This window comes from Talpa europaea (assembly GCF_964194135.1).
Source record: "Talpa europaea genome assembly, chromosome: 6".
NCBI lineage: Eukaryota > Metazoa > Chordata > Mammalia > Eulipotyphla > Talpidae > Talpa > Talpa europaea.
In genome coordinates this window covers 24,882,309-24,901,018 of record NC_140072.1, presented here as the reverse complement: position 1 = coordinate 24,901,018, position 18,710 = coordinate 24,882,309, and the positions used below count along the sequence as shown (strand labels likewise).

Below are 18,710 nucleotides of genomic sequence, written 5' to 3'. Positions count from 1 at the left end.
TGAACTTCTAAGAATGCTTACAGCTTAAAGCATCTTTCTCCGAAAAGTTTCCACTAATTTAGGAATTAACTTTCACTTGTTATTTTATAATCTTTAGAACTAAAGAGTTTCCCCAAACTGGAATTTGAATTTTTAAACTAAAATGTAGTAGATATGATGCTACTGAATTCCAGAAATAACAGAATATTAAAAAAAAATCCTTACTTTGAACTTTTTCTGATACTATTAGTCCTACTCCCTAAAACCACAGAGCTAAAGAAGTGGGTAGCCAAGATGCTACAAGTCTTGACTATAATTTTATAAAAGAAAGTGACAAAGACCACTTCAGGTAGTCTAAAATCTTTTCTTAAAAAGAGTTTCTTTTCAAACAAAAGATTTCAAGTCCTAGTTCTAATAACTCAATAATTCTGAAATATTCATTGGACTATTTTAAAATTCCAATGAAACGATGTAAGGACCTTTGGAGTTTGAATAAGGAGCATGATTTGTACTATCATAAAGTCTAAATTACATACCCTTTTAAAGGGCTAGCTGTAAAAACATCATAAAGTATAGATCCCCAAATTTAAAAGGAGAGAGGAATTCAGCAGGATATAATCTAACCTTCTTACTTTTGGATTTAAAAGATCCCCAGTTATGGTGCTTGCCAAATATTACGCAGTTAGTTTTACTAAGACAAGAACCCAGGTGTGAAAAACTTGACAGTACTAAAACGATACCTTAATTTTCTTTGCCCTAGGAAGAGTTCTAATGAATGGCAAATTTTACTGAACTCTTAATTACATGGTGGGAGTGGGGGCTTGAAAACACACAGTGAAGATATGAAAGAGATGAACTTTTTAGAAACCTACAACAGTGCACAACCAAGATTTACACAACTGCTAATCAACTCTTACACTAATTACAGTAATAAGTCAACTTTCAGTTAACTTTCTTAAATCTAAGCCACCTTTATTTCTCTTTGCTATTTTCTTTACAAGTGGGATCATTAAAAATTACTTAAAATATCAGATATGGGAGTTTACTTATGCATTTTAACATTCTTTTTTTTTTTTTTTTTAATAGAGGCATGTTTTTATTTATTTATTTGTTTGTTTGTTTGTTTTGTTTATACATGCACTGGGTACAGTCAGAAGCACGGGAGGGTGAAAGAATTCACCAGAGCCACAGTAGGGAGCAGAGCAGGCAGAAGGACTGAAGTACACTGCTGAGGGGAGCAGCGGGCGGCAGGAGAGGTCTGCGCGCCATGTGGAACCCTCCTCCGGTGGCCGGGGAGCAGCTGGAGCAGCTGGGGATCGAACCGGCGCCACAGAGGTCGCGGGCAGCTTCGCAACCCAGCGCTCTACCGCTGCGCCACCTGGGAGGCCCTACTTATGCATTTTAGATTATTTTGACTACTTAAAAAAGGCTTTCTTTTGGAAAAATGGTACAGAAATATATTCTAACACTATACAAGACACATAAAACTTCTAAAAGCCTTGCTATAAATGCTAAAAAAATTTTCTGAACTAAGCAAGATATAGTTGTATTTGAAAACTCTTTAGACTACTCACTTAAATCCCCAGGAAAACTTATTTTAAGCATTAGATATATGAAAAGAGTTTTCATTTTACCTGAATATACCAAGCTGCATTTTCTAAATGAGAGGTTAAAAAAAAAAAAAATTCAGATGTCTAATATTTATCCCTTTAGCACTTTCTCAATTAGCTATAGCAGGAAGAGATTCAGGCGACCACAGGGGAATAATAAAAATCTTCATATGAAATTCTGGCTAAACAGAGTTCTGGAGATATTCCACTTTATCTTTAATGTTCTATTTCTTTAAAGATAAAAAATCCTGAGTCAAATAAAGCAAAATGTAAAGATCTAATAAATCTGGGCAATCAGTATACGGATGCTTGTTCTATTAACACATAGTTTTAGAAAAATTAAAATGTTTCAGTCTTAGATATTTTAAGAACACTAAATTTTTTTATCCTTTTATTTTATTTTATTTTTAATAATAAATTTTATTTTTATATTCCCCATACAATTGCAACCCCCTTATTTTGACCCCAATCCCTCCCCTCCCGCCCCTTACCCCCCATAGAGTGTCTCTGGTTCATAGTTTTTTGTTGATTTTGATTTTCACTTTCTTACAGTTATTCATTTTCCTGGTCCCTTATTTAAGTTTTCTAGATTCCTGCTATGAGTGAGACCATCGGGTATTTTTCTTTTTCTTTCTGGCTTATTTCACTGAGTATGATCCCTTCCAGCGCCATCCATGTTGCTGTAAATTGCATGAAGAACACTAAATTTTTTGATTAAATTATTTTTGAAACATAATTATGAATACAGTTTGTAAATTAGTATGTGATTAAGCTTATTTTTTTAAATCTTGGTACATGTCACTGGTTAATTGTACTTCTTTTTATTAAGTTTAATTACAAATTTCAGAATTCTCTTCAAAGTGCTTCAGAAAAACATCAACAACTGATAGAGTGAGCAGTACAACTAGGAGTCTAGTGGCTATCCTGGACAGAATGGATGTCTAGCTGTGATAGCTCAGTTACTTGGCATATTTGAGAAATGAAGGCTTTCTGGTTAATTGCAGTTTCTGCTTTAGTTTTAAAACATGCCTATGGTTGTGAAAACATAGCAGAAGTGAAAAGTCTCTAATCAAGTTACAATAAATGTGCAAAAAAGACTATGAAGTTCTCATGAAAAGTCATATTGCCCAGATGTAGAGGGGACAATCGGGGCTTATTTCTCAGCTGAAAATAAGAGGGTATTAAGAACACAGATTCTTAGAAGTGTCAGGATAGTTTATATAGAAAAAAACACTTGATAAGCTTTAAACATATTTTAATCTAGAAGACTGTTACCAACAACATCAAGGAATCTGATGTTTGCTTCACAGGGCTTTAGAAAACCTCCAGAGAAAAGCCTCTTTAGCTCCCTTTTAGTCTCCTTTTAAAATATAGAGAATACTTGGACAAAGTCCAGACCCAGGGATACAAGTAATGTTTACATAGCACATTTTTGTTTGTTTGTTTTTAAATATTTATCTATCTATTTATTTATTTAATTTATACAAGCACTGGGTACAGTCAGAAGCGCGGGAGGGTGAGAGAATTCACTAGAGTCAGGAACTGAACAGACAGACTGACGAAACACACTGCTGAGAGGAGCAGCGGGCATGGCAGGAGAGGTCTGCACTCCATGTGGGAACCTCGCCAGCAGCCGAGGATCGAACTGGTGCTGCAGAGGCTGTGGGCAGCTTCGCAGCCCAGTGCTCAACCGCTGCGCCACAGCCTACATAGCATATTTTAAAGTGGGCCAGTATTTAAACTTTAGAAGTGGTTTTTCTGGAAATGCAATATTTGGTTTCCTGGCCTTACTGTTAATTCATATTAAATCAGACTTAAAGCTCAAACCCTTCTCCCTAAATTCTAGAATTAGGATGTTTGAGTAGCCACCTCAGTAACAAGAAGAATCTATCTGTAGCTCAGTTAAAACCTAGTGACTCATTTTTGGTTTGTTTTAAACTGCATACCTTTTCCTTTCATCAGGTGATAATATATCCCTCTCAGTCGGTAACAAAATACACAGATAGTGTTAGTAGAATACTTTTATCCTTTATTCTTTTTTTTTTTTTAAGATTTATTCATTTATGCATACAAGAGCTGGGGTACAGGCCAGAGGCATGGGGGTGAGAGGATTCGCCAGAGACAGAATGAGGAGCAGAACAGGCAGAATGAATGAAATACACTGCTGAGGGGAGCAGCGGGTGAGCCAGGAGAGGTCTGCTGCACCATGTGTGTTTCCCCCTGGCTGGCTGGGGATGGAACTCGTGCTGCAGAGGCTGTGGATTGCCTCATTGTGCGGTGCTTAACCCCTTGCACCACCAGGGAGGCCCACTTATACTTATCCTTTATTCTTATGGGTAATTTTTAGCTTTTTTTAAGATACAACACTCAGTTTACACAGGTGTAATGGGTTTTAGCACACATACTTGAAGACAATGGGTCAAAAAATAAAAAAGCATTGAACAAAAACATGCATTACTCTACTGAAAGGAAGTTAATGGAAAAGGTGTTACAGATGAACAATGTTTCTGTTTTCCCCTATAATTTTCTCAGGAAAATGGAATTTTGAGCTTTTCCCCAAGCTACATTCATAATCTTAGTTATAATAGCATTCTAATTCTTTAAACTTCTGTGATAGGTGGTAAACTATCCTCAAAACTAGGTCTCGTGTTTACTCTTCTTTCACTTTCCTCTGTAAATGAAGTGCTTAATGAAACTTCCAATGCTTAGAACAAACCTGTATTTTATAAATGTAATAGTTAACAAATACAAGTGACCTCCCTGCTATTCCTTAACACCAAAGGTGAGTCCTTACCTCAGAGGTTATGCACTTGTTTTCTCTACTCATTAAACTTCTTTCTCCAGATATCCACACATTTCAATCTCTCCTTTCAGATGGCTTAAATGTCACTTTATCAGAAATATCTTCCCTAATGCTCTATATAAAATAGTAATTCTCTACTCATATTTTTTCCTAACATGTATTATCTCCTAATGTAGTAATCATTTATTATATTTCTTTTATTTTTTAAGATTTCTTTTATTTATTTATACATACAAGAGCTGGGGTGTAGGCCAGAGGTTTTGGGGGGGCATTAGAGGTTCACCAGAGACAAAATGGGGAACAGAACAGGCAGATTGACTGAAATACACCGCTGAGGGGAGCAGTGGGTGAGACAAGAGAGGTCTGCTGCGCCACGTGGGTTTGTTCCATAGTTGGGGATTGAACTTGTGCTGCGCTGGCAGTTGATAGCTTCATAGTGCTGAGACTTAACCCCCCTGAGCCACCAGGGAGGCCCCTATTATGCTTCATATATACAGAATGTAAGTTCCACAGAGTTCACACATTGTATCTGCTCTATCCCTGAAGGCCTAGGACAGGTCCTGACAACATAAACACTCAATAAATATTTATTAGATGAACGAGTGTTTAAGATATATATCTATCTGATAAAGAAACATCAGAACTATAATAGTTGTTAAAATAACAAGATAGCTAGGGTTTTCTTTCTCCAATTTTATAAGTTTATAGTATGTATTTAACTATTTTTAAATCATTTGAATACTGCTTGAATACAATAAATTACCAAAGAATTTTAGAAGTATGTCCTTTAAAATGATTTTAAAAGTATTTTTCATATGAAGCCATTTTTTAGACAGGTAGCTAGGTTGCTAATGAGAATTAATCAATTACTTCTCCATTTTTTGAGAGCTTGTTTGGAGGTTCTAGCAGGCGAGCGCAGCTACTCGTATATCCTCGACCGAAGACCAGTCCGTCTCTATTCGGGGAAGGCCTTCCTCTTCAACCGAGCACGCAGCTTCGGGAGGGACGCACATGGAGCGGTGAGGGAGGAAGGGGACACCCGCCTAGCCAGCCAGATCAGCCGAATCAACCCTGGCGATCAGTGGGGTGACAGATGTCGCAGCCAGATCGCCCTCACATCCTACTTCTCCATTTTTTAAGCCATAACTGTTCTTACCATATGTAGTTAGGACAGTACTGCATTAATTTGGATGCGAAGCAAGAATGAATGTAATCTTAGAGCAGTGAGGCAGCACTGTAAGAGAAAGTGAGTGTGTGATTTGGTGACTAATGAGTTCCCTCTTCCAATTAAGCAGCTTTCTCCCCAATAGGGGATCTGTGTCATTCAGGTTCTCAACAAGACCAGGCAATTAATTATGTGATAATTCTTAAGAGTTTAAGATACCTTGAGAGAAAAATAATTTAAGATTATTCAAAGCTGAAAAAAAAAAAAACAGTAACATGTAGTCATTTGAGGACATTCAGGTTCTACTGTAGAAATGAGGCCATTTCCATATTTAAAAAACGTATCATACTTGAGAACTACTATAAAAGTGAGCTGGTAGACTATCCTCATTTTAATTATTACAAAAATCCATTTCCCCAATAAATAATTTTATGAAAAGTGCCTATAACCCCAAGTTAGCTCAAATAACTTTTCGAATGAATAGTAACTACTACATGTAATAATTAATAGGAAAACTCATTTATTTAGATTGACTTGATGTGCTAAGTATTTCTCTAGTGATAGAAGCAGAATCCAACAGAAGTAAGGAGAAGGGTATTAAAAAAAGGTCTTAGACTTCAGAGTGTAGATAAAGATCTAAGTCAATAAGAGGTTTTTTTTTTTTTTTTGAAAAGTGGCATAACCTGCCTTTTCCTCCCACACAAAACCTCAGAGTCTCCCTATGTACATCTTATTCCACCTCCTATTGTTTCCATCCTTCTGCCTAAGTGCTGATCACAACACACAATGTCATAGTTTTCCTACTTTACTGTGCCTAAAGATACCTTTCAGGTAAAGGTTTCTCCAGCTACCACTCACCTAAATGTACCAAATGTAAATAGGCTTCTTCTCAAATCAAAGCAGATAGCTTAGAGTAAGTCACCACTGCCAATGTCAATAAAGAGCTTAAAAAAATTAAATAAATCACATTTTTAAAAGATTATTAAAAATGACAGGTATTCAGGGATTAACATCTAAAATATAAGAAAATATTTTGTGGAATATGACTTGCAAAACAAATACCAAACTTCTAAACATAACTACAGCCCATATCAAATGAAGATCATCTATTTGTAGTCATTTTTTCATCTTACGCTTCATATTTGAGTGCAAGTTTTTGTTGCCAGACTCATATATTAATAGCTAAAATTTATATAGTATTATGTGTCAGGTACTACATTTAAATTATTATCTTTAATTTTTATAACTCTTGAGGGTTTATGATTGTCTCAATTATAGATTTAAGAATGTAACAAGGACTTACGAATGCAAAGTAACCTGCTCAACATCACGTAAAGTATATAGTGGAACCAGTCTCTGGACTCCAAAATACATGTGTTTAAAAATCTATACTACCACTGCTTGTTACACATGTCTACAAGTAAATTAAATTTTATAGACAAGTGCTAACATCCAAAACGAAACTCCTATTCTTTCCACAATCTACTTCTCAAATGTTTATTTTAGTAGCTACCTCTTACCTAGTTGCTCAAGCTAGTTTTCACAGATTCCCTCTGCTCCTTACCTCCCAAGTCCTACCTGTAATCTCCTAAACCATCTAGAAGTCATCTACTTCTTTCCATAGGCTCTGCTCAATTTCAATCAGGTTGGACTACAAAACAGGTTGAAGCATTAAGAGTTTTTCTTGAAGGTACATTCCAGTGATGAGTCTATTCTCTAGATTGAACACAGCTAATTTAGTGGCAAAGGAATAGACTCAAATTCCAAAACTAAGACTTAACGCAAGCAACATTTGACATCATTAAATTACAACATCTGGAATAATCTTTGAGTTAATATTCTTGTAAAAGAATTTAACTTTTTTTTTTTTTATTTTCTTCCCTAGCTTTTTATTTCATTCTCCCTAGACACTGGCTAAAACTCTGAGTTATGTTTTTGTAGCAAACTCCATACCTTCTTAAAAGTAAAATGCAAGAACACAGATCCTCCACTACCTCAAATTATAGTCAAGTTTCCCATATTTAGGGAAATCACAGGGGTCAGTATATTCTCAGTGGAATGGGTAAGTCCCACCCTGGGAAAACCACCACTGTGCTCATGGTTTCTCTTCTGCCAGATTAATGTGTTTAAATGTATTTATTCATTTGTTTATGTGAATGATTTTAAAAATTGTCACCACACAAGCTACTAACTTACTATATACTAATCTTAAGTTCTTTTTTCCTTCCAAAGAACATAGCACCACAGAGAAAGAAGCAGGTAGTCCTTTTTCATTTACCCTAGAGGATTTTATGAAATTCAAGCTTTTTATGAAATTCAGCACTTTTTACACAATGTTTTTTTTTAAAAAGTACTTTTATGTATGTTATTTCATTTAGTAGTCATGTGAAGTAAGATTTACAGATATTATTCTCAGGTTAAAAAACTTTGTAGATAAAATTTTACTTTTTCCTTAACGTATTTCAACCATTACTTAATCTATGCCTAATTATAAAGAAGGGAGAAAGTTAAGACCTAATTAAAGGAGAAGATTGACAGCAAAATTCAACTTCACTTAGGATTTCTATTGAAAAAAGAATGATCCAAAGATTACAAATATTTTTTTCCATAGCAAAAAAGCAAAAATCTACAAAACCAAGTTTTATCTCTACCAAAATATTTATGCACATTGTAACTGGCTAATATAAAAACAACACAAAAATAAAGATAACTGACACATTGAAATAAGCTGTAAAAAGCATGCACAGTAAAAACATGCTTTCATTTAAGAACAGCATGCTTCAATTAAATTTGCAGGCAATCTAAGGAGAATGTAAAACTAATGTATAAAACTTACTTACTTTGCAGTTATATTAAATACACATTGACAGAAAGTCTGCTTTCCTTTTTTGGTCAGAACAAGCCAACAACAGCAAGTAGCCAGAAATTAAAATTACTATTGAAAGAAAATTTTAAGAGGAAATGGATTTGCTAGACTCCGATTTTCAGCTTTAGCTTTAAGATATGAGTGATTATTGGCAATGAGGTTGGCAAGACAGGAAACTGAGTTAAAATTTATCAATCTTTTAAATGGCTTTTCTAAGTACAACTTTTTTTTTAAAGGGGGGTTAATTAGTATTTTGGACCTCTTTGTAATGAAACATGTATTTTATACTGTTAAACTTGAATAATCAGATATGGCAGATATAAGAATTTTTAGAAAAATAGTTGAATTCACTAATTAAAATTACCGTATTTCCTTTACTAAAAGGAAAGTCAGGTAGTATAAACAATGAAAAGCCAAATAAGAGATCCAGGAAGAAATTAACTTAGAAGGCGACCAACTGCGTAGCTTATTCTTACCTTGGCTGTTTTTTTCACGGGTTGACATTTTTGCTGGTTGAGACAAAAATGACATATCTTACAATAAAAATTGGGCATTTTTAAAAATGACTATAATAATGCACTTCTCTTTGATTACTGTGAGTGTACTTCAGTGTACATTTAAATAAGCCAAAATTCTTATCAATTAGCAAAGATTTAACTGATGTGTAAAAGCAAGATAATTTTTAAAAGGCATTTTAAATTTACCTTGGTTGATGATGACATCTTTATGCCTACAAAAGAAATTCAAAGATATTTATTTTATAATTTTATTTGACTGATCATCAGATCCACTCAGCTTCTATGCCTAGTACAGAAAACTACTTAGACATGATATTTAGGCATCAGTATCACTGGTCTTTACTAATATATACTGTTTTATAAAATAATGAATAATCCATAAGACCACCAAAACAGTGAAAGCATGTAAAGAATTTATGAATAAATTGAGGATTATGAATAATCCTCAAATCTTATAAACTTACTGAGATTTACTATCTGAGATGGGGAGCATTAGCAAGAAGATATAGCTTATCTCAGAATGCATAAAAGAAAAATAATACTTAGAAGAAATAAACAATGTAAATTATGCTCTGAATGATTCAAACCAGGCATATGATTGTACATGAGAACAAGACAGTCACAGAATTATTAATTTTTACATGTAATTGAGAATGTATAATACTTACTTGTCTGTATTTTTTATAACTTTTGATATCAACTTTGATGATGAAACTGCCCTCAATAATTTATTACGACTATCATCTGAATTTTCCCATGAATTATGCAATTTTTCAGCTGTTGATGGTCGCTTTATGCTGGAAAAAATATATTAATTTTTTAGAGAAAAATTTCATTAGTAACAATGATATGCACGGACAGTTTTTATAGAACACAAAAGCAGCTGTTAACATTTCCTTAAAGCTAATCCAGAAAAGAGAAGGAAGGATTAGTTGAAAGGTTCATCATGGATGAGTGAAGGAGTTAAACAAGGCAATCACCAAGTCTGTTTCATAATTTTCACTATTATTGAGAACATTCACTTGAATAAATGTTACTTGATAAAAAAAAAATCTAACATTTTTGTTAATAGAAAAAAATCCATTTGTTTAAATTCCTGAGTAACAATATTTCTCATAATTCATGAAATTATATGAAACTGTAAAAAACTATATATTTTAATAGTCATTAAAGATAGCCATTTTAAATTTTTATGTCCTCAAGTAATTAAATTATATATAGAACAAATGACAATTTCTCAATATATTGTGCGATTAAAATAAAATTCTTGTTTACATCTTTCAGGGACAGTTTTACTCATGATCAGAAGTAAACATGTGTTACAACAAGAATACTGTATTCTCAATACTGATTTAGTGTATAATGAAGTTTTTTATTTATAAATGATTTTTTTTGCTGCATTGATAACTATCCTACAACTCATCCAGTCTTCAATACTTCTTGCAATAGTATATCCAAAGAGCAATTTAGAATGGCAAGCACATTTCCAGGAGACCTTAAGAAGCTGAAAAAAAAAAACAGATCTGGGGCAAGAAGGCACCAAGTCAGAGAAGATATCAAGTCAAATCAGAGCTTTTAAGAGATTGGTTATTTTTAAAAAGCCACCTTTACACAATTCAAAGTTGCATGACATTAATAAGCTATATCCAAGAAAACTCCACGAGACAAACTAGGCAGAAGAATTACAAACCATTTAGATAGCGTAAGAATCTGCGTGAGGCACACAAAGTATTTAAAAAAAAACATGCATCAATCAAGTGAAAAGTGCTTTGTTTTCCCAAATTTCCAAGAGTTTTAAGGCAAAATATTAAATTGATGAAATAAAAATATATCATAAATCTTTTAGGAATAGTTGTCATTTATCTTACTAAAATCCTAGTCAGTTCTGGGGATGTTTTAATATTTTCCTAAGATTTCCAAGTAGAAGTATGATGATAAAGTATATCTATACCTAATCATTATGTTTGAGCCACCGTTTCTAAAGCAGGCAAATTTCATTTCAGTGGTTTAAATATTTACTTATAAGGCAGCTGTAGCACTGAACTCCCAGCATGCAGGCTGAGATCCCCAATTTAGGTTCACACACAATATTAAAATGTTTCTCCCTTCTCCCCTTCTCATAATTTAAAAATATTAATTATTAAAAACAAAGAGAGAAGCCCTCAAGCAAGCCTTTAGCATAGAAAAGACCAGGTGAAATGGATTCATTTTTCTACTCAAGCAAGAACTTATCCTCCCAAAACCCCAAATTGAAATTGAGATGCAGTCACAATGAGGAACCATTTGTTGAGTAGGGTCCTTGCAAGTTGAAGGTTGTAATGATACCAAAATATGATGGGGATAATTGCATATGGAAAGTTTCTATCCAAGACTATATACACTTATGCACAGTCATACAGAAATTAAAGTATGCTATAATTTTATTACAAACATTGTTTTGGTTTTAGAGTAGGTTATTTCTGCCTTTGTTTCATTAAATTGTTTATAACTTGGATTTTCTGCAGTTTTAACTGAGAAATTTGACTTTAAAACTTCATTTCCCCAGTGTGCCAAAATAGAGATTAGAGCAACAAATAAGGGAAAAAAATGCCACCAGGCTTTTCACTTGGAATTCAAAGACAGCCAACTTTTCCTAAAGTCACAGAATTTAGGTATCATTACAACCATTCCCTAGCTCTGTACTTGGGGACAGTTAAAACCTTTTGGTGGGAGTAGAATTCTTGCTTTCTTGAGTTTGTCTGTGTATTTGGAGAGGCTGAGAAGAGGGCTGGGGAGAAGGTGATGCTCGAATATGTGGACTTTGATCATTAGAATGAGATTCCTCTTTTTTTTCTCTCTGTCCTTGTGGTTTTTCTTTCCTTTTTTCTGTACCACTGTAAAATAAAGTATAACATGGAACACACATATTTAAACAAATTTAAAAAAGTATTATAAAAATCAAAATCCTAAATCATACAGCTTATTCGATTTATTCTGCTTTCCGTCAATAATACTTCTTTCAAAATCCTGGAAGCTATTAAAATCTTCAGTGAAGAATTTCTAGAATTCTAAGGCAATATATCCTATGAAGATCTGGAAACAAAATGGTGTCTAATGCATTTTTCCATCTTGGCAATTTGGGGGGATAATAGAAGAGCTGCTAGCTGACTTCAACTTACCCAAATTATAGCATCAATGACACTTTCCAATACCTCTGTAAAACATACTAACTAATGTCCAAGGCATGCTAAATGCACATCTTAAGTAAGTTACTCTCTATCCTACTAGAAATTTTCTAGTTTCCTTTACATACATTCCTCTTGTTTCTTCTGTATACTTCTCCTGATAGCTGAGTTTTAAATTTGCCAAGAGTTAACTGTTTATGTTATGTTTGCTGTTTTAATTATTTAAGTTAAATACAAATTGACACTACATAGAAAAGAGAACTGTCATTTCTCATGTAACTAAGTTGCATATTCTGAAGATTCCATAAAAATTGAGTTACTAAAAATTGCTGTTAAATTTTGTGAGACAATTATAAAAGACTGAGAAAAAATATACAAAGAGATAGGTTCTAATCCACATGTTTGCAAGTGCTTAAAAGTTCTTATTCTATCTTTAAAAATAAAACTAAAAATTATTTTAAGTGACTTATTGGGTATATTTAATATAAGATAATCACAAGGATTCTAATCAGACATACATACATAGAAGAGGGCATTTCATAAAAAAATTGACAAATGAATATATGTGACTATATTTTAAAAGACTGAAGATATTCATGTATACATTCTTATGATTCTGCACTGACTCTTGATTAATGAAGGATATGCCATTCCTAATCACAATGGATTAAAGTCCTTATACTGTATATATACTTTTGACAATATTACAAAGCAGATGGAATCAAAGCTTTAATTCCAGGGTTGAAAAGATAGGAAACTACCAACTGCCTACACTTCTTAATCAGAGGACACTTTGTAATTTTACTCTAAGGTACAAAATCTACAAGGAACTATGTTTAAGAACATCTTAAATATACATAGTATCGACAGTTTAACTCTTACAATTGTTAACAATGTTAAAACATAATTGTGAGAGTGACATTTCTTAATCTGATTCAGTTCTGTTATCTTCTGACTTCATACTGGTTCTTGACAGTTTCCTTCATGTTCAGTTTTTTTTTTTTTAAGTATGTGCTCAGAAATACAATTCTACTTTAAAAATATTGGATTGACTTTGAAGTTTAAAACTGTTAGAAATTAATTCTTCCTTGTCAATGTTCAAACTATCCTGAAAACACAGGCTATTAGTCTTATATGTGGGCCACTGTATTAATAGAGATTTCCTCCTAGGTTACTTAATGGCAAATACAGAGTATCATTAACTAACAAACTCAGCCGATCTTAGATTGCTGAGTCACTGTCACGCATAATACTGATCACGGCACAGAACCTGTAAGAAAAAGGGATGAATCCAAGCTATTACTGGGTATAACAAATTTTATTTAAAAAATTTGCTATTTATTTAAAAAATTTTATTTAAAATTGCTATTAAAATTTTCCATTATGTTTTTTTCCCTTAAATTTGTCTTTTTCTCCTGAAAGTAGAGCCCAGGTAATACATTTTGGCATGCTTTGGGGAGAAATTCTATATAATAACAATGACTTCAAAGATTAAATTCTAGAAAGGACTTATTAAAAGGCTGAAAGGTGTCGTCATCTCTTCACTACTTCTGTAACCAAATGTTGGTTAACATCTATAAATACACACAAATGAATAATTCAGTTTGGCATTAGCTTATTGAAGCAACCATTTTTCATGAGTATATTTAAAATATCATTCTAGTACTTCAGATTTTTTCCCTCAATTTTTCTTTGAAGAAAACAGCTGTAAGGTTATATAGTTTATCTCTTCTGGTCTCTCCAAACTATATGGAATAATTTGGTAGGAATTACACAAAAGCAGAAAAATCCTGTAAGCAATTGTATTGGAACAAAAAATGAAAATGAAAAGAACATAGAGAACGTGTATTTGTAATCTACTGAAACATTTATATTACAATATTTCCACCATCCTCTTGCCCACCTCCCCCAAGGCATGCACAATATAGTACTGAAACATTCTGAATTAAGTTGTAATTTTGATCATGATGAAAGAACAAAAGTTATAATAGTGTTTAACCTCTCACTAATATAGATATATTTACCCAAGATTCTATTTCTCCTTTAAAAATGCTGTGTAAAATGTATCACTTGCTAAGGAAAATTCACTTTTATAAGCATATTTAATATACTGATGTTTACCTCATCAACAAATGCTTTCTAAAAGGAAACCAAACCAAACCAAACTACTTTCTTCATTAAGAATGAAAATCTTCCTGACACAACTCAACAGCTACCATGAATGTTAAAGCTAAATGAGTATAAGGTTGACTATCTCTAAATTCAAAGAATTCAAAGGACATGTTCAGTTGAATTCCAAACAACTCTATTTCATGTTTTTTTAAAAAGTAGACTAAGTTATCACATTCTGATAATCCTGCAATGTTAGCTCCCCCTACCTCCCACAAATGAATACCTTTTAGCAGCAGATGAAAGCGTTTCTTTCCTTGCAATTGAGACAGAACTGGTATGACTTGGTTTTCTGTTTGCGCCACTTCCATTGGTAATACAGGACATGGAAATAGCTTCTCGAAGGCCTGGCTGGCCTAAAGGTGGTTAAGAAAAAATGCTTTTACAACAAACTTTAAAATATTTTTCAAAGATAAGAGCTTTAAAAATTAAGTCCATTAGTATTCAGAACCACTATACAGATTGCTCCCCCTAGTAACAACTTACAATATTACCAAGATTTAATTTCATCACAACAAATCAAAAGAAAAGTTATTCTGAGCTTCTAATCTGCAGGCAAGCTCTTGCTCTAACTAAATGGTTTGCTCTCCATGCACAGATGTTTTAAGGCACATGATTCAAAGTTGTGCCTCAAGCAAAGCACAAAATCACATTAGTAATTTTCAGAAACAGCTCTGGCTTTGTTAAAATTTAATTAATTAAAAATCTTAGAAACCATAAATATTAAATCTTAGAATGCTGTTCCATTAAGTAAAGTATAAATATATAAAGTAGCCTCTACTTCCTCCCACCTTCTTTCTCAATTTATACATAATATTGGTGTGGTAAGGAAGACTTATAGTCAGAAAATAAAATATCCACATCTAGTAAGAGTCAACCTTATTTAAAGATTTGGAAATAGAGAACAGTTTTGATTTTTGGACACATTTTCCTCTCAAACACACAAGAAAAACCTAACTTTTAGATTTGGCCAATTTCATGGTTTTTTGTTTGCTTCTCTTCATAAAAGCACAGGCTGTAGAAAGTTTTTAGTACAGAAATACAGAAAAACACAAAAATACTAGGAAAAATTATACACTAACAAATTTGACAACTGAGAAGTGAGTAAACTAGAAACAAACACTCCATACCAAGTTCAAATCATGAAGAAACAAAAACTCTGGGCAGACTGATTAGTAAAAAGACTGTTCAAATTTTCTTCATCCTCTTAATGTCATTAAAAGAATTTTTTTTTAGCAATTGCCCCAAATGACTTACCAACTTCAACTTAGTATTTCTAGAAATGACTAACCTAAATTGACATATCAATACTGACAACTGTTGTGATTCTTTTCTCAGCAATTTCAGTTTTACGGTGAAATATTTAAGTTACTGATTATGAAATACTCTTCTGAACATTAATATATTTGTAAGAAGAAATCATACCATAACCCTTAAGTGAACATTACTTAAAATGCTACAGTGAAGATAAAACTCACCAGCTAAAACTTTGTAGGTCTTCTAACCCTGTTCTAATTAGGCATTGGTGTAAGAACTGCAGTTTACAGGTAAAGGAATACAAATATGCTTATTCATCCATTATCAGAAGTGAAATCTTGGTTTTGACTCTTGAATAATGCAAATGTAAATACTCTACCATTAGAACTGAAGTCTGTGAACCCCTCCCTGAGTACACCCCACTTCCTCTTCCTAAAGGTTACCACTGAGTTCAGGTGCTTCTGGCTTGTAATAAAACTACTTAACATAACTTCCTGAGTACCTAGCTACAATAATTATAGCCATGACAGAGAATCTGAAAATGGTTTGAAGAGGGGAAAGAAGATAGAGATTTCTTCAGAGCAGGCCGAGGGTGGGCTGTGAAAGTCAAAAAGCCAATACTGGCTTTTCAACAAAGAGTGAGTTAGATGAGCACTGATTACTTGCATCAATTCACGAAGTAAACTGCATCTATTTTTACCATCTCATTCAACTTATAAACCAGTTGCTTTCTGACTCTCCCCCGCTACATCGCTGAGTCCTGCAGGTTTCTCTTCCTGCGTCTCTGAAATGATCTCCATCTCTCCATTCTGCATGTTATGCCTATCATCCTTAGCTTTGGTCTTGCTCCTCTTGTCCATGTGTCAGATTTATCTTTCTGAAACATTGATCTGCTTGCTCACGTTTGCTCTCTTAAGTTAAATAAAGCCTTTTATAAAAGGGAAAACCAGAAACCTGTATTTATATTAACACGATACATTTTTGAGTCACTTTATTTAAAAATTAATCAAACACCTTTGATAACTTCTCATTATCTCACTCAATGTCATCTGACCCTGACCCACATATACACCTTTGTTTTCCCTTCTTTGTCAAAGACTAGTCTTGCAGCCTGACTGAAGAGGTTTAGTACCAACCTGTTTCTCAAAAAACCTTGTTCTGTCAACTATTCTTTCTTTCCCTCTTTTAACCTGTCTTAGCTTAGGCTACTGGAACAAACTACAAACATTTATTTCTCACAGTTCTGAAGGCTGAGAAAGGACAAAGATCAAGGTGCTAAGTCTGAGATCAAGTTCTGATGAGGACCTGACTCCTACAGCTGTTTTCTCTTAAGTATCCTCACATAACTTGGGGGAAGGACAGCAGTAGGGATAGCTAGCTCTCTTCCTCTTCTTTTCTTCTTAGGATACTTACTCCCATTATAGAGGCTCTACCTTCATAACCTAACTTACTTCCCACAGGTCCTAACTCTAAACATCACCACAGCAGGGATTAAAAATGAGTTTTGGATTTCACAGCATAATCCCTTTTCAAACTCTCCCCTTTGATGCCTCTCTCTCAGCATATAAGAAAACACACACTTAATATATGCCTCACATGTACTCTAAACTCTTAACTCTCTTTGATCCTGTACACACACACACACACACACACACTCTCTTTCTCTCTCTCCTCCATTCCAAAGCTAATTGGAAAAGAGCCAATCTATCTGCGCTCAAATCTTCTGCAATCTTGCCATCATCTAACCACATCATACAAATTCTTCTTGCCAAGATCTCTGATGGTTTGTTACTAAATTGAATGGATACTTTACAGTCCTCATCTTGCTCTTGTTTTCTTCATAACACTGCCAATCGTTCCCGCAAGGACAATATTCAGGTAAGAACAATGTCCTTGAGTTTCTAGGTAACTGCCCTTATGTGAATTTCTTCTTAGTTCTGGATCATTTGGTTCTCACTCTGATTTGCTGAATCTTCTTGTCTTGTCAGACTTTGTATCTTGGCTCTTCAGATCTCTTGTCACTATCATACCATACCTTTCTCCTAACCTGCCCTTGCCTAGTGAACATCTCTCCATGAACTTGTGTGGCTCTTCCCCCATCAACACAACAATTCAAAATTTCTACTCTATAACATATGTTATTTATGGTGAAAGTTATCACTTCCCATTCACTGTACAACCAGAAAACAGGAAATCAGCTGTGACTCATTTTCTTACTGCCAACATTCAATGAGTAGGTCCTTTTCAGTTTCTATATATCCTCCCAACACCCCATTTTTTGTTGATACATACAATAAATTGTATATAAAACATACACTTTACAAAGTTTTGACATCTTTCTACCTTGAAACCATCACTATACTCAAGAGAGTGAACAGTCATCATCCTTAGAAGTTTTCCTATGTCTATAATCCATCACTCCCCTCCCTCCAATCACGGTAAGTCTTCATTTTCTAGAAATCTATATAAATGGAATCATATAGTATATATATTTTTTGCCTGGCTTTTCTTCATTCAGCATCATTATAGTAAGGTTCATTTGAGTTGATAAGTTTATCAATAGATTATTGTAGTGTAAAACTGTCTTACTAAATAGGTATACAACAGTGTATTTATTCATTTCCCTGTTGACACTGGGTTGTTTCCAATTTTTGACTATTACAAATAAAGCTATAATGAAAATAAATGTACAAATCTCTGTGTGAGTATATGCTATCATTTCTCAAAGGTTAATACCTGGGGTATATGGCAGGTAAATGTTTAACTTTTTAACAAACTGCCAAGTTGTTTTTCAATTTGGCTGTACTGTTTTACATTCCCACCGGTGGTGTGTAAGAGTTTCAGTTGCTCCACCTCCTAGCAAATACTCGAAACGATGAGTCTTTTTAATTTTAGCTATAGTACCTAGCATGTAGTGGTGTCTCGCTGTGATTTTAATTTGCATTTTCTTAATGCCTAAACGCATTAAATGTCTTTTAATGTGCATATTTGTTATTCATATATTTTCTTTGCTGAAGTATTTGTTGAAATTTTTGGCCTATTTTTAAAGTGGACTTTTTTCCTAATCACTAAGCTGTAAGAGTTCTTTATATATTCTAAATAAAAGTTCTTTGACAAATGTGTTTTATAAATATTTCCTCCTGTTCTATAGTTTGCCTTATTTTATTCTTAGATAGAAT

General features: G+C 33.6%; 1 protein-coding gene across 1 annotated transcript in view; it reads right to left on the bottom strand.

The window, feature by feature from the left end:
* EML4 (EMAP like 4) overlaps positions 1–18,710 on the bottom strand; it is a gene marked incomplete at both ends in the record, with an annotated part of 81,771 nt that overhangs the window by 42,390 nt on the left and 20,671 nt on the right. The window contains 5 exons of the mRNA XM_084234941.1: positions 8,900–8,932; positions 9,128–9,153; positions 9,610–9,738; positions 11,641–11,814; positions 14,501–14,630. Of these exons, the coding sequence (XP_084091067.1) occupies positions 8,900–8,932; positions 9,128–9,153; positions 9,610–9,738; positions 11,641–11,814; positions 14,501–14,630 (492 nt within the window). The remainder of the gene's footprint in view (positions 1–8,899; positions 8,933–9,127; positions 9,154–9,609; positions 9,739–11,640; positions 11,815–14,500; positions 14,631–18,710) is intronic.